This window comes from Phocoena phocoena, chromosome 15, assembly GCF_963924675.1.
Source record: "Phocoena phocoena chromosome 15, mPhoPho1.1, whole genome shotgun sequence".
In the NCBI taxonomy this organism is placed as follows: Eukaryota; Metazoa; Chordata; class Mammalia; order Artiodactyla; family Phocoenidae; genus Phocoena; species Phocoena phocoena.
Window position 1 is genome coordinate 15,940,270 of NC_089233.1, and position 16,384 is coordinate 15,956,653.

Below are 16,384 nucleotides of genomic sequence, written 5' to 3' on the forward strand. Positions count from 1 at the left end.
GAGCCAGTGGGCTGGATGCCTCAAGTCTGTGTGTCGTCTGTGGGGTAAAATGATCTTAATGATGTCTTATTTTTCTGTAGGTTCATCTGAAAACGATGAGAGAGAATTTTCTCTTGCTCCACTCAAGAGAGCAAACAGGACTTTGTATCATGCTCTTTTGTATCTTCATCACTGCTCATTCCATGGTCCAAGCCATCACCATCTTGTGTCCAGATTTTTTTTCTTTTGCATCAGATTATTTTATATTTTTTGATAAATATATCAATGCAAATAATACTGTAATCCATGTTCCCTTCTCCTCATGCCCTAGAAGCAATAATTACAATTGTTTGAGGGTAATGATGCTTTTATATTTTAGTATGTATAAGTATCACAATATATATATCTATAGATGTGTGATATTTATGACTTTTAATTGACATAAAATGATTTCAAAACTGTATAAAATGTTCTGCACTTTGGTAACTCATTATTATGTCTATGAGATCAATCAAAGTGAATATATATAATTCTGGTTTATTCATTTTGATAGCTGTATAATATTCCATTGTTTTGATATGCTTATATGCAGTCTTCCTTTTCTGATAGATGTTGAGTTGCAATGTTTCAGTAAAAATCCTAATATATGTCTTTTTGTATATTTTTATAAATTCCCTTATGGTATACCCCCAAGGATAAATTTTAAGTCATAAGGCATACACACCTTCAAAGACAATGTATAATAACACCTGATAGTAAATTGTCTTTCAGAGTAGTTACGGCAATTCTACCAATTCTCCTTTTCTTTGTCAATATCTATCTCACTTTTTTCCCCTTGATGTTGTTGTTGACTGAAAAAACACTGCACACCGTAAAAGCAGTGAGTTTCAGTTTTTGGGTTTTTAAAATATTTATTTATTTATTTTGGCTGTGTTGGGTCTTCGTTTCTGTGCGTGGGCTTTCTCCAGTTGCGGCAAGCGGGGGCCACTCTTCATCGCGGTGCGCGGGCCTCTCACTGTCGCGGCCTCTCTTGTTGCAGAGCACAGGCTCCAGACGTGCAGGCTCAGTAGTTGTGGCACCTGGGCCTAGTAGCTCCGCGGCATGTGGGACCCTCCCAGACCAGGGCTCGTGTCCCTTGCATTGGAAGGCAGATTCTCAACCACTGTGCCACCAGGGAAGCCCGAGTTTCAGTTTTATTGGGGAACCTTATTGAGAACTATAGCCCAGGAGACAGCCTCTCAGATTGCTCTGAAGGGGTAGGGGAGGACCCAGTATATATGTGATTTTTTTGGCTGGGAAAGACATGTAGTCAAGCATATATCTTGGTAAAAGATTACTAATCTAATCATAAAACCCAGATACCTCAAGTTAATGATCTTAGTATTTTCTATGTCTGGGAAGATGCAAGAATCTGGGGTCATTGACATTCTCCCTTAGATATGCATGTTAATTATCTATATCCAAAGCACAGGAAGCTCCATCTTACTTTTCTCCTTCCGGAATTCCCTTCCAGGGGTACTGTCGGTGGGCAACCGCAGTGGGTTGCAACTTAATCCTTATAGAACTGGAATGGTGGGGGGCAACATTCTTTGTTTACCTTGTAATGTCCAGTTCTGTCTATTAAGCCATATATGTAAATATATATATACCTATCTTATTAACTTAATTTCCCTTCTCTGATAGACCTAGTGGCAGGGCAGGAATAAAGACGCAGATGTAGAGAATGGACTTGAGGACAAGGGGTGAAAGGGGAGGCTGGGACGTGGTGAGAGAGTGGCATGGACATACACACACTACCAAATATAAAATAGATAGTGGGAAGCAGCCGCAAAGCACAGAGAGATCAGCTCGATGCATTGTGACCACCTAGAGAGGTGGGATAGGGAGGGTGGGAGGGAGGTTCAAGAAGGAGAGGATATGGGGATATATATATACGTATAGCTGATTCACTTTGTTGTACAGCAGAAACTAACACAACATTGTAAATCAATTATACTCCAATAAAGATGTATAAAAAAATTTCCCTTCTTTTACAAAGTTATAACAGATGATAAAGTAGGAGATTTAGATCACTGGCTTATTATAAAAAAACTATAGTTCAGGAGCAGTCAGGTGGGAAAATTGCACAGGGCAGGGTGTGAGGAGTTTCCCTGCCCTCTCCAGGCACCTCCACATGCTCACCAACCCAGAAGCTCCTTGTGCCCAGATTTTGTGGCAGTTTCCTAACTAATGGGTCCTGCTTCCAACCTTGCCTCTGCTACGGTCAGAGGGGTCCTTTAAAAATATGTCAGATCACGTCACTTTCTTGTGCAAAACCTTCCAGTGGTTCCTCATGTCACTCAAAATACCAGCCAAAGTCCTCACCAGGTCCCACAAAGGCTTAACTCATCAGACATGTCATCATCTGTTTGAGCTCGTCCCCCTCCAGCTTACTCCTTTCCAGCCTCACTGCTGTCCTGGCCCTTTGATCATCCATCACTCCTTTGCCTCAGGGCACTTGTTCTCCCGCAGGCTCCTTCCCTCATCTCCTCGAGGTCTTTGTTCCTTAGCACTTATAAACTGCTTCTACTGTCTAATTTCCTTATTCATCCAGTTTATTGTCCATCTTCCCTACTGGAATGTAAACTCCACTTGGACAGTTGTTGTTCACTGCTGTACACCCAGTACCTAGAACAGTGCTTGGAACAGAGTGGATAAATACTGAATCAGTAAATGTTTACTAAATGAATGAATGCTCGGGGCTGCCCTTGTCCCTAAGGTTAGTTAAGAGGCTTTTGCTTTCCAAGGTCTAGGCTCTCAGAAGCAAAAAGCTGTATCATTTAAAACGGAGAGGCTGAAGGAGTTGAAAGAAGAGGGCTGGGGGCTTCCCTGGTGGCACAGTGGTTAAGAATCTGCCTGCCAATGCAGGGGACACGGGTTTGTGCCCCGGTCCGGGAAGATCCCACGTGCTGCGGAGCGGCTGGGCCCGTGAGCCATGGCCACTGAGCCTGTGCGTCCAGAGCCTGTGCTCTGCAGCGGGAGGGGCCACAGCAGTGAGAGGCCTGTGTACCACAAACAACAACAACAAACAAAAACAAACAAACAAACAAAAACGAGGGCTGAGTTCCCAGAGCCAGGAATTTATTTAATGACTATATAAAATGACATAATACACTGGGGGCAGGTAAGCAATCTGTTGGCTCCTTCCAGACTGTGAACTGGAGAATAGAGAGAGGATTGGCCAGTTATAAGAGAGGAGAGGGCAGTTCAGACATTCATAGAAATATGTGTCATGAGAGATATAAATATGAGCTCCGTGAATGAGGAGCAGCGATAACTTGGAGGGCGGCGTCCATTCCTAATGGCCTCTCTAGCCTCAGTTCACATGGACCCTCATGCTGAAACTTTTCTCTCCTGTGGCTCTTGGATGAATAAAATATTGACTAGGCAAGGGTGCGGCAGCAGGAAGCTTCTGGGCGCTCAGGGACCAGCGGGCCTCTGGCTGATGTAGTTGGCATTCGGAAACACAGGCTGGGGCTTCCCAGCCTCCCACATGAAACCACCAGGCCCAACTGCCTCGAAACCCAAGACAAATCAGGGCAAAGTTCTCTTTTCAGATTCACACAGAAGATCCACTGGTGCAAATGCTGCTGGCTGCCATCAGCTGCTGTCTCTCGGCCCAGGCTCTTCACCCACGACTTCCTCTTGGGTGTATCAACACAAGCTGCTTTGGTCAGGATGGTTCTGACACAAGTATCTGGGTCACCACAGGGCTCTTTCCCCTTCTTCCCACCTGCCAGGAGGTTAGAAGGAGAAACTCCCCAGAGGAGGAGTTGGAGCCTCAGGGGAGAGGAGGTCACTAAGGCCACCACCCTATTCCAAGGCCCTTATGATCTCATGGCTAGGTGGACCGTGCATTCTAAGGTTCTAGAAACTCTACCTGGGTTTTCCCTTTACCTGGAGGGAGGGTTGAGCTGAACACACCACAGGTAGGGATCTTCTAAGGATGGCACCCCTTGGGCATTCACCTGTAGTCCATGGGGCCCCCCGTTGTCCCTGATTGACCTCACTTCGAGGGCTCCATTTCCAGCATCTGGGTGTGGGGTTCATTTTTGTGGCCAACAGAGCATACAGTTCAGGACCAGCAATCTGGGAATCAGTTCTGGGCCGTATTGTCTGGCTATGTTGTGCCAGTGAATCTCTTCACCTCTCTGGGCCTTGGTTCCTTCTTCTGTACATCGCCCAGACTTCCACGGGACTCACTAGTCTGTGAGCTCAGATAGGATCGTATTCATCTTCATACCCCCATGTTGTTGCTTTATGACCCCCACCTGCTAGTACAAGATCTCCAGCTTCCTGCAAATCTTCTGTGCTATTTCAGGAAGTCTCACATCCCATTCCCTGGTGTGTAAGCTGCTCCACACTTCATACCTTGGCTCCTCTAGCCTAGATAATAGCCACTGTGTATAAGAAGGATCTCTACTCCCCTCTGACAACTAAGACTTCATTCCTGGGTCAAGCTCATTGTCATATGAGTCTCCCCCACCTTCAGGAAGCTCCTCTGCTCCCTCTTGAAGACGTCTTCTATAGGGTCACCTTGGAAGTTTTCCAGGCATGCCCAGGCATTCTTGAACTTCCAAAGTGGCCACAACCCAAGTTTGGCCTGCTTTGTGTACAATGAAGATATCAGTAATGCCCACCTGATAAAATTTTTTCCAACAAGGAAAAATTTGTTAAAACAAGGAAAATGACTCCCTGCCATCACTATACCTCAGTGAGAAAAAAGAAAACATTTCCCATCTTCTCACTGGGTAGCTTGAGTCCATCTAGAAAATAGGTCAAGAGAATTCCCTGGTGGTACAGTGGCTAGGACTCCGCGCCTTCACTCCTGTGGGTCCAGGTTTGATCTCTGGTCCGGGAACTAAGATCCCACAAGTCGTGCCGCATGGCCAAAAAAAAAGAAAAAAGAAAAACAGAACCTGGAAGACTGGTTATTGTAGGATGTATTTGCACTGTCTGAAGTGTTTGGGGGGATACCTAAATCATTAGGAAGGCCTCCTCCCAGGTCTCACGACCAATCAGACTCTCCTCAACCCTTTCTGCCGCCCCTCCTCCAGCTGAATATTCCTGAAGCTCCTTCAGGAACTATGGGCGACTCCCTTCAAGGCCTCGGATGACTCCCTATGAATTTGGAGGGTCTCGGCCAAATCTCACGTTGTGGTAAGTAATAGGAGCCCATTTGAACTGGCTAAAATTAAAAGAATAAATTTGTTTGAAGAATATCACAAAACCCTTAGGGGAACCCCAAAACAACTAGGTCCTCTGGGTGGCTGGAGAGGGCACCCCATCTTCCCCCATTCTTCCCTTCCTCTCTGCAGGCCACCATTCTCCGCATCTTCAACAAAGCTCAAAAAAGTTTGCCCTTTATTGACCACCTCATCCCAACTTTATATATACTTAATCGAGGGGGCTAAGATCTCTGAATTTCCACACCCTTAGGAGGGAGAATCTGATTGACCAGCTAGAGCCAAATGTCAAACCCACAGTAACCAGCTGAGGCCAAGGGAACAGAGTCACATCCTAAATACAAACCAGCATCTGGCCACCTCGTCCTCAATCTCTGGGTGGAAGTAGTCCTCAAGTAGAGGTTGTGGGGCTAGGGCGAGGCAGAAACGCCAAAAGTTATTTGTTTCGTGGGGTAAATTTCAGTCTTACAACATAACTTGGCTCAAACTTTCTTTAGCCTCACGTCCCACTTTTTCTTCCTCAATCTCTCATCAGCCTATCCCACTTGCCTAAAATGTGCATTCCCCATCACCACGTGTCAAGATCTTCTCTAAGGCTTTAAAATAAATAAATTTGGGCTCCCCTGGTGGCGCAGTGGTTGAGAGTCCACCTACCGATGCAGGGGACACGGGTTCGTGCCCTGGTCCGGGAAGATCCCACATGCTGCGGAGCAGCTGGGCCCGTGAGCCTTTCTCTGAGGCTTCATACCAACTTCTCCATGCCATCCTTTATGATAGTTTCCACTAAAAGTGTAGTAAAAACAATTTCAGATATGAAAGATCTCCTGAATTCTCCTGAATTCAACCCTCCCTCGTCTCACACAAGTCCCTTATGTATTACCTCCCACTAAATCTTCAACCAGGCCCCGCTCACACACCTCCAGAGCAGGGTTGCTCATGACTTCTCAAAGAGATCCATTGTGTCTCCGGTGTCTCTGCCTGTAGGAAAATGCTTTCTTGTATTTCACGCCAATTTGCCTTCCTGTGACTTCCATGCTTTAGACTTGGTTCTGCCCTGTGGAAATGCCTAGGACTAATCTTTTCACCTTCCCACCAGGAAACCCCTCAGCAATTTGGATATGGCTCATGTCAACCCTTAGTCTTCTCTCTTCCAGGCTGAACATCCTCAGTTATGTCTAATATTCCCCATAAAACAGTCTCAAGTCCTCTGACTATCCTAGGAGGAACACGTGTCAACTACCCTCCTAAAATCTGGTGCCTCAAAATAAATACAACAGGGATATTCAAGGAAATCTTTAACTTTTTTTTAAAAAAAGGAAGAAAATAAATTAAATCTCCAACATAATAAGAATTTGGTTATATCGATTAAACAAATCGATTTTATACAATACTATTCAGCCTTTATCAAAATACGGTAGATTTACATATACTGGCATAGAAAGATTGTCATGGTAGAAAAAAAGCAAGTTACAGAGCAGTGTGTGTTACGTCTTATTTGTCTGCTAGGCAGGAAGTCTGTCTTTCTCAGCTTCTCTCTCTCCCATCTCTCTGTCTCTTCAACATTTCGTTTTTTTGTGTATATATAAAACAAATTGGGGGGAGGATAATGACTGAACTCTGCATAGTTATTTCTAAATTCTAGAGATGTCTTGAGTTATTTCTAGAATATAGAGGATAAGGTTTGGGGGATCTTTCGTGCTATGATTGTTATATCTGTAATTTTTTTTTTTTTTTTGTAAAGAGCACATATTAAAAAATAAATAAATAAATAAATAAAGAGCACATATTACTTTCATAATCAGAGAACAACAACAGCACTAATAAAGGATTTGCAATGCTTTGGTGAGCTCCGAATATCAGGGTGTTGATCTATTTCCTCCTTCACATTCTTTTCATTTATTCATTCAACCAACGCTCTCTAAGGCCTTCTCTGTGCCAGACCTGGTGCTGGGCCTCGTGCTTCTAGAGGCTAGTGAAGTGTGATTCCACCTGTGAGAAGCTCACAGATGTCAGAGAAAACCTAGCATGATAAATGCTAGAACAGAGGAAATCACAGAGCTGAGGGATCACAGTGGGGGGACTTCCTGGAGTCTTGAAGATAATAGTGTTTGTTGGCCATAAAGGGCTTTTGGGTGATTGAGAGCAGCCTTGCAAAGGCCTGGAGGCAGGGAGAGCTGTGCTGTCGTCCATCCAACCCCTCCACCTTCTTCCCTCTAGTCCAAGCCACCACCATCCCTCACCATCCTCTGCAGAATTCTTCCCCCCCAGTATCTTTTCAACCTAGCAGCCAGAGTGATCTCTCAAAAACACAAAGGCAGCCATGTCATCCCCCTGCTCAAAACTAATCTTGTGGCTTCCTCTTTCTATTAGGAGAAAAAGTCCAAAAATCCTCCACGTGACCCATCAGATCTTGCACTCAAGCCATCAGGAAATTTGTTGGTTTCAAAAAATACCCTGACTCTGACTGCCTCTTACCATCTTCACTGTAGCCACTGGTGCAAACCACCATTGTCTCTCTCCTGGGTTTTTGCAGGAGCCTTCTCACTGTCCCTATGATTCCACCTCCCGAGCCCATCTGCCCTTACCTTAGGCAGAGTCATCATGTCAGTCCTCCAGTCTAAACCCTCCAATGGCTCCTATCTCACCCAGAGCCAGAGCTAAAGGCCTTATAGTGGCCCACAGGCCCTGCATATCAGGCCTTTCATTGCCCCTCTGACATCACCTCTTCCTGCCCTTCTCTTGCCCAGCCACTGGCCTCCTTACTCTTTCGCCATCGCATCAGGGCCTTTGCTCTGGGTGTTTCTCTGTTTGGAATGCTGTTTCCCCAGATGATCACATGACTCCCTCCCTCCTCATCTTCAAAGCCGCTCTGGTGATCTCTATCTCTGTCTCAGAATCCTCCATTCCCCGAGTTCTGCCCTCACCCCGAGTCTCTTTCTCTCTCTAGGTCTTATGGCAGGAGTTCACTCACTAGGGTTTCTCACATTTGCCCCACACACAAAGACAGAACTTCCTGGCATTTGGGATGGCGGAAGGTGGTTAACAGTGTGAGAGCTGTGGCCATGAGTGTCATTTCTCAAGTCTTCTGAGGCAGAGCCTGTTGCTAAAAATCCCATGAGGCAAGTGCAGGAGAGGTGGGAGTTGGGAACTAGGGCTGAACCTGGCCTGGGTCAGGTCCAAGGCAGGGACCACCAATGGGGACACTGACCTGGGTGTCAGGCCAGAGCGGTGGGGGCTCAGGCCGATGGGAAAAGTTTTGGACCTTTGGGGTTTGACTGCAGACTAAAAACCATAACAAAGTTAGATTATGTCAATCCTACAATGACCTGTGAAGCACTATGTCCTGTGCTACCTCCTCCCTACCCTGTGCCACATCTGTCTGACTTCATTTCCTTTAACACTCCCTACTCACTATGCAGCAGTCACCCTGACCTCCTTGTTGTTCCTAAACCACCCCAGGCACACTCCTTCCTGCCCCAGGACCTTTGAACTTGCCAGTCTCTCTGCCTGAAACACTCTTTCCCAAATATCTGCATCCTTATTCCTCTCTTCAGTCAGGCCTTTATTTCAAAGTCACCTTCTCAGTGAGGCCTTCCCTGACCACAATCATACAATACACACTCACATACAAGAATTCTTACCTCCTTCTCTCCAGACTTTATTTTTTCTCCTTAATATCTATCTCTAACCAACAAAGGATTGCTCTTATCTAGTGCTATCCCTCTCTTCATTAACATGTCAGCTCCATGAGGACAGGGATTGCTGTCTGTTGTGTCCACTGATATAGCTCCAATATCCAGTGCAGTGGCTAGCACAAAGGAGGTCTTCTACACATTTTTGTGAATGAACCCACGGAGAGTCTCCAGCATCTATTACATGCCAGATATTTTTCAGCCATTATTTTATTTCTTACTAGAAATAAATGGGATAATCCCATTTTTGTTTAAAAAAAGAAAAAAAGGTGTATATAATGCACAGAGCACACGCTATGTCGCTCCGTACAGCCTGGAGGGAATGGCTGGGCGCCCCCTGGGGCCCATTGTGAGGTGGTGGCCCTCCATATAGCATGGGAAGAAAAATGTCTAAACTTAGCTCTGCTCCACTAAGGTTCAATAGCAATTCTCTCCGGGAGGAGGGATTTCAAGTGATTTTAACTTTTTTCCTTTTTACTAAGTTGCATTTTGTGATTTTTCTACAATGACAAGACAGTGATTTTGTAACAAGAAAAAATTTTAATGGAGAGTGTACTGAGCCTACTGAAGTATTTTCAGTGTACTGAAAATGCACTAAATGTATATTTTCAGGAATTCCCTGGTGGTCCAGTTGTTAGGACTCTGTGCTTCCACTGCAGGGGGCGCAGGTTCTTTCCCTGGTCGGGGAACTAAGATCCCACATGCCTCGAGGTGTGGGGCAGGCCCCCTCCCCAAAAAAGTGTACTGAACCCTAAAGTGTAGTGTTATAATTCTGAATGATTATCATAATGGAAAAAAGCCCCAAGGCTCTTGTTGTATGTGAAAATCAAATTGGGATGGGTGAGGGGTGAGATAGGAGTAGGGGATTAAGAGGTACAAACTACTATGTATAATATAAGTAAGCTACAGGATGTATTGTACAGCACAGCCAATATTTTAGAATAACTTTATTTTTTAAAATATTTGTTTATTTTGGCTGCACCGGGTCTTAGTTGTGGCACACTGGATATTTGTAGTGGCGTGCAGGATCTTTAGTTGCGGCATGTGGACTCTTAGTTGCAGCATGCATGAAGGATCTAGTTCCTCGACCAGAGATTGAACCTGGGGCCCCTGCATTGGGAGCACCGAGTCTTAGCCACTGCACCACCAAGGAAGTCCATAAAATAACTTTAAATGGAGTAAATCTATGAAAGTTTTGAATCACAATGCTGTACACTTGAAACTAATACATTGTAAATCAACTATACCTCAGATTCTCTTATTCTTTAAAACCCCTCTTTCTTCTCCTTTGCCTGCTCTCCCAACCCCACCTTCAGGTTTTTACCTTTGCAGTCTTTGACCCAAATGGTAAATGTAGTTCAATGTATCTCTCAGTGAAAAACTAAGAAAAAGATAAAAAGGATGCTTTTGAAAGCTCATGATGCAGTCACAAGTATCCACCTGGGTGGATGGCCTGCACAAAGGCACGTGAACCTGTCGTTGGTCACTGGCCAAGGCAAATTCATGACTTTTTTTGCACTGGCCCGGGTGAACATTGCTCCCAGGTAGAAGTGACAGGGAGGGATATGGATGTAAATCTTCCCCCAAAAGAGTCCTGCTTCCTTGAGGGGCATGGTAAAGGTTGTTAGTATTATCAAGGGGACCCCCGGAATGAGGGGTAGAGCACCAGCCTTCCGGTCAGACAGACTTGGGATTACAATTCTCACTAGGTTGATTCCCAGCTGGTGACTCTGTGCAAGACTCCTAACCTATCAGGGACCTCAATTTCCACATCTGTAAAATGGAGTTAAGAAAGCCAATTTCCTGGGGCTGCTCTGAGGAGGAAATGAGGAGATAAGTACATGTAAAATACTCAGCACCATCATATGGCTCATTATATGTGCTCAGCAAACTGTATTGCATAAAATGATGTATTCATTCAACAAATGTTATTGCCATGTAAAGTGCTAGGGTGGACAGAACAGAGCAGCCCCTGCTCTGTGGAGCTTACAGACTAGTGGAACAGATAGTCATGGTGTAATCACATGAATAAAGAATTACAGTTGCACTAAATACTGAGAAGGAAAAGTCCAAAGAACTAAGAGAACATATAACCAGGGGCACCTGACCTAGCCACTTTTTAACCCAGAAGAGGTGACTACAGATGAAATAGAATGCTTTTGTTTTTCCCTTAATGATAAGAGAATCCTTCACATGTACAATATGCTGAACGTTTTGCAAAGAACTTTTCGTGGATGAGATTTTCATATGATCCAAAGCAGAGATGATGACCCTCATTTTACAGAAGTGGAAACTAGGGTGTAGAGAGGTTATATAACTTCCTTAGGGCCAGACAGCTCATTGATAGCACACCCAGAGATCAGACAAAACCCAGAAGTCCTTTGCTTCCACATCTATTGCTTTTTTAGTACATCATTTTTTAAAAATTTTGAAATACAGCGTACTTCCTTCTTTTAAAATGTTGAAATATAGTTTACTTACAAAAAGCATGGGGAAATATATGTGTATGGTTTAAGGAGTACCTATGTAACTACCACCCAGCCCAAGGAACAGAATTTAACATAGCTCAGAAGTCCCCTTATATACACTTCCCCAGAAGTAACTCCTATGTTAAATTTTGTTAATCATTCATTCTCTTACCTTTTAAAAGAGTTTTTATCATTTATGCATCTCAGTGATATATTATTGCTTATTTATAAATGGCATCTTAGTTTATGTTTTCTATAGCTCGCTTCTTACTGCCAACATCTTGTTTTTGAGATTATTCATGTTGATGATGCCTATATCTCATTTTTACAAATAAATAATATTCCATTGTGTGATTATTTGTGCACTCCCCTGCTAACAGACATTTGGATCATTTCCAGTGTTTTACCATTATAGCTCTTCTTTTTCCTTTGGGAGATAAATGAATTTGTTTTTATAAAAAACTTTTGAAGATGTTATAAGTTTTGTGAATTTAAAGTCCAGTTCCTACACCCACATTATCAGTACTGTATGATAGTAGGTTCTATCATTTATTTTGAATTTACCATCAGCCAGGAACTGTGTTAGGAGATTTACACACATTTTAAAAATTTAATTCTCTTAACATTCTTATTTGATATGTATTATTATCTTCAGGCGAAAGGACTATTTTTTTTTTTTTTGGTACGCCAGCCTCTCGCTGTTGTGGTCTCTCCTGTTGCGGAGCACAAGCTCCAGAGGCGCAGGCTCAGCAGCCATGGCTCACGGGCGCAGCCGCTCCGCGGCATGTGGGATCTTCCCAGACTGGGGCACGAACCCGTGTCCCCTTCATCGGCAGGCAGACTCTCAACCAGTGCGCCACCAGGGAAGCCCAGGACTATTTTTTTTTAGACAATGAAACTGAGGTCCCTAGAGGTTAGACAATTAGCCTAAGGTCATTAGGAGAGCCAAGATTGCAACTCGGTCTAATTCTAACGTTCTGGTTCCTTCCAATTCACTCCAGGACTTAATACCGTATTGTGCAGTAATAAAAACCAAATGTAATGATGAACTATACTATCTATAATTATCTACTCTATTTTTTATATTTGTGATTGTGGTAAAACACACATAACATAAAATTTACCATCTTAACCACTTTTAAGTGTACAGTTCAGTAGTGTTAAGTACATTTACATTGTCGTGCAAACATCTCCAGAGCTCTTACAGCCATTCTTGAACATATCATCTGGGGCACACGTGCAGGAGTTTTCTCCAGGACATGTCCTATGGGTGGAATTCCATGGGTTTGCATGTGTCCAACTTTATCAGTTAAGGCCAAACTTTTTTCCAAAACGTTTGCACCAATTTATACTCCCATAGGCAGTTACTTATTTTTCAAGTACGCATTACATTCAAATGTTTAAAAAAATTATTTTGAGTTCCAATGTTAAAAGAACAAAAAGACAATACAATGAAAAAATCTCCTGTCCCCCAACCACCTCATTCTCTCCCCGGAGGCAATCAAAATTACTTATTACTTATATAATTATTAGTATAAGGTCTTTATGAGAATTAAATTAGTTAATATATGTAAAGTATTTAGAATCCTGCCTATTAGGACTGTAACTACTATCAGGATAATCACATCGATGTTTTCTCATTCTTTTTTTTTTTTTTTTTTTGCGGTACGCGGGCCTCTCACTGTCGTGGCCTCTCCTGTTGCGGAGCACAGGCTCCGGACGCGCAGGCTCAGCGGCCGTGGCTCATGGGCCCAGCCGCTCCGCGGCATGTGGGATCTTCCCAGACCGGGGCACGAACCTGTGTCCCCTGCATCGGCAGGCGGACTCTCAACCACTGCGCCACCAGGGAAGCCCTCATTCTTTTTTACAGTTGCCTGATAGTCTATTATATAAATGTATCACTATTTTAATCATAATTGATAAACATTTAAGTTGTTCCTGTATGTTTATAGCACAGCAGTAAATAACTATTATTTCCCACTCACATAGGTGAGTACATCTAAAGGATAAAGTTCTGGAACTGGAACTGCTGGGTCAAAGGTATTTAACACAGTTATAATTTTAATGGATATTGGCAAACTGCCCTTCATGAATACATCACAGATTCTCATATATATTAACTTAAAGAGATAGAAACTTTGGAATAGAATAGACCTAGGTAAGCTACTTTGTTGTTCAGATGAGTCAGCTGATGCACGGGAGAGGGAAAATGACTGGCACAGGCAGTTAGTAGTGGAAACAGCACCAGAACCCATGCAGATGTCTGGACTTGGAGTCTTAAATGCTTTAAAGTCCATGTTAATATTTCATTATTTTGATGCTGCGGCTTGCTTATATAATGGTAGTAACTTAATAATTAATTTCTCACTATTCTTTCCGATTTTTCCCTGGGCTATTTTCCTACCCTGGATTGATCGTGCGCGCTATCTTGGACAATTCTGACAGGCTTGAGGTTTGCCAAGTGACCCATCTGCACTCGTCTTAGAAAATGCTGGATTTGGTAAACTGCCTCTAGGGAAACAGAGCTCCGCCAGCCACTCCCAAGAGATCATTTAAATTACATCAAGGGAAATGAACCAAGGTATTTGTTCTGTAATCTCTCCGAGGTCAATTTCCCAAGCTGGTGGTCGATTAGTTAGTAATACATCTTTTAGACCAAAGGAAGCCCGCCTCTCGAGGGCAAAGTGATCATTGGCTGGTATGGCTGTCAATCACAAGGGATATAAATAAGGGATGCCGGCGGCTCCTCCCCCCGGACGGCCAGGAGCGCGTGGGGAGGCGGCAGTCAGGCTGCGCGAGTCGTGCCGGGGAGGCGCTCTGCGGTAATATCTGACTGTTACTCCTTAATAACTGGAGTGGAAAGTAAAAAGGACCTCTGCTCCTCTCTCCTCTTTTCCCCTCCCTGCCGGGCAGGCGTGATGGCGGAAGCCGCGGCGACGGGCGCCGGCGGAGAGGCGATGGCGGCGGTGGCGGCGGGGGAAGGCTCCTCGGGCCCGATAGGCTTGCCTCTAGGCCGGGGCTTCTCGAGCTACCGGCCCTTCGAGCCCCAGGCGTTGGGCCTCAGCCCGAGCTGGCGGCTGACCGGCTTCTCCGGCATGAAGGGCTGAGGCTGCAAGGTCCCGCAGGAGACGCTGCTCAAACTCCTGGCGGGACTGACGCGGCCGGAGGTGCGGCCTCCGCCGGGCCGGGGCCTGGTCGGAGGCCGTGAAGAGACGGCCCAGGAAGCCGGCCTGCCGGTTAGGGCGGAACCCAGCCCAACCTTACCAACGCTCGGCATTGGGATGGACTCGTGCGTCATACCCCTGAGGCACGGGGGCCTGTCCCTGGTGCAGACCACCGACTTCTTTTACCCCTTGGTGGAAGATCCCTACATGATGGGGCGCATAGCTTGTGCCAACGTGCTGAGTGATCTCTACGCCATGGGCATTACTGAATGTGACAACATGTTGATGCTGCTCAGCGTCAGCCAGAGTATGACTGAGGAGGAACGAGAAAAGATAACACCACTCATGATCAAAGGCTTTCGGGATGCTGCAGAGGAAGGAGGGACTGCAGTGACTGGTGGGCAAACGGTGGTAAACCCTTGGATTATCGTCGGTGGAGTTGCCACTGTGGTGTGTCAACCAAATGAATTCATAATGCCTGACAGTGCTGTTGTTGGGGATGTGCTTGTGTTAACCAAACCCTTAGGAACCCAAGTTGCTGTCAATGCCCACCAATGGCTGGATAATCCTGAAAGATGGAATAAAATAAAGATGGTGGTCTCCAGAGAAGAGGTAGAGCTGGCCTATCAGGAAGCCATGTTCAACATGGCTACCCTAAATAGAATTGCTGCTGGATTAATGCACACGTTTAATGCCCATGCAGCCACAGATATCACAGGCTTTGGCATTCTGGGTCACTCCCAGAACCTTGCAAAACAGCAAAGAAATGAGGTGTCCTTTGTCATTCATAATCTGCCAATCATTGCCAAGATGGCTGCCATCAGCAAGGCCAGTGGGCGCTTCGGGCTCCTTCAAGGAACCTCAGCAGAAACTTCTGGGGGGTTACTGATTTGTCTGCCAAGAGAACAGGCAGCTCGCTTTTGTTCGGAAATCAAATCTTTAAAGTATGGAGAGGGCCACCAAGCCTGGATCGTCGGCATTGTGGAAAAGGGAAACCGGACAGCCCGGATCATTGACAAGCCTCGAGTTATCGAGGTCCTGCCTCGAGGAGCCTCTGCTACCGCTCTTGCTCCTGAGAATTCCAGTACCTCCTCTGAGCCTAGCTTGTGAGACGGAATAGGGGAAGCTGTTTGGACTGTAGAGCCTTTTTACAGAATCATGGACAATTCTCAAGAGTTGATTTTAGGAAATTTCCAAAGAAGGCTGCCTGCGTAATAGTTCCAGCTGCCCTTTGTAGGTGATTTGAATCAGCCCATCAAAAGCTGCACATTCCAAGGCCAGAAGTAACATTTTGGACTTTCCGGGGGGTAGGTTTGCTAATCTCTCGAGTGGAAAAAGAGCAGAAAACCCTCTGTTTCCTCTTTCCAAGAGCAAGATGAGGCTACTCAGGTTTGAGAGATTTTTCTCAGCACAGGGTTCATTGATTTCTGCCCAGGGAGTGAGATTATTTAAAATTACATAGACACCAAAAATAAGTTGCAAAAAGAAAAACATTTAGATCAGAAGCAAATAAGTTTGAACCAGTACTGTTGATAAATCTAAATTGTTAAGGGAGATTAAAATGCAGTGTCAAATTCTTATTAGATTACTCTGAAATACTGGCTCTTTCCTACTCTGGACAAGAATTGAGCAGCTTGTCCAATGACTGGGAAAGGAGGACCTCCAACCACCTTACTTGGTCTCTGTTAATGACGTCTCTCCCTCTAAACCCCTTTAAGGACTGGGAGAGGCAGAGCAAGCCCCAGAGCCCAGGCCTTGGTGGACATTAAGATGTTAAATTCTTGTGTTGAAAATTCCTGGTGATTTAATCAATAAAGTGATTTCTAATGAAATAAAGAGGATTTTGTTGAAAAATT

General features: G+C 44.8%; 1 protein-coding gene across 3 annotated transcripts; it reads left to right on the forward strand.

Annotated features, from left to right (window-relative positions):
* Positions 1-14,124: 14,124 nt before the first annotated feature.
* Positions 14,125-16,384, forward strand: SEPHS2 (selenophosphate synthetase 2). Of its 3 annotated transcripts, none has more exons than XM_065892402.1 (2): positions 14,283-14,464; positions 14,552-16,384. In XM_065892402.1, exons 1-2 carry the CDS (start codon positions 14,283-14,285, stop codon positions 15,636-15,638), a joined length of 1,269 nt encoding a protein of 422 aa, XP_065748474.1. In that variant the 3' UTR covers positions 15,639-16,384. The 3 variants fall into 3 exon arrangements, with proteins under 3 accessions (XP_065748473.1, XP_065748474.1, XP_065748475.1); XM_065892403.1 differs by having other exon boundaries at positions 14,283-14,414; positions 14,586-16,384; XM_065892401.1 differs by having other exon boundaries at positions 14,125-16,384.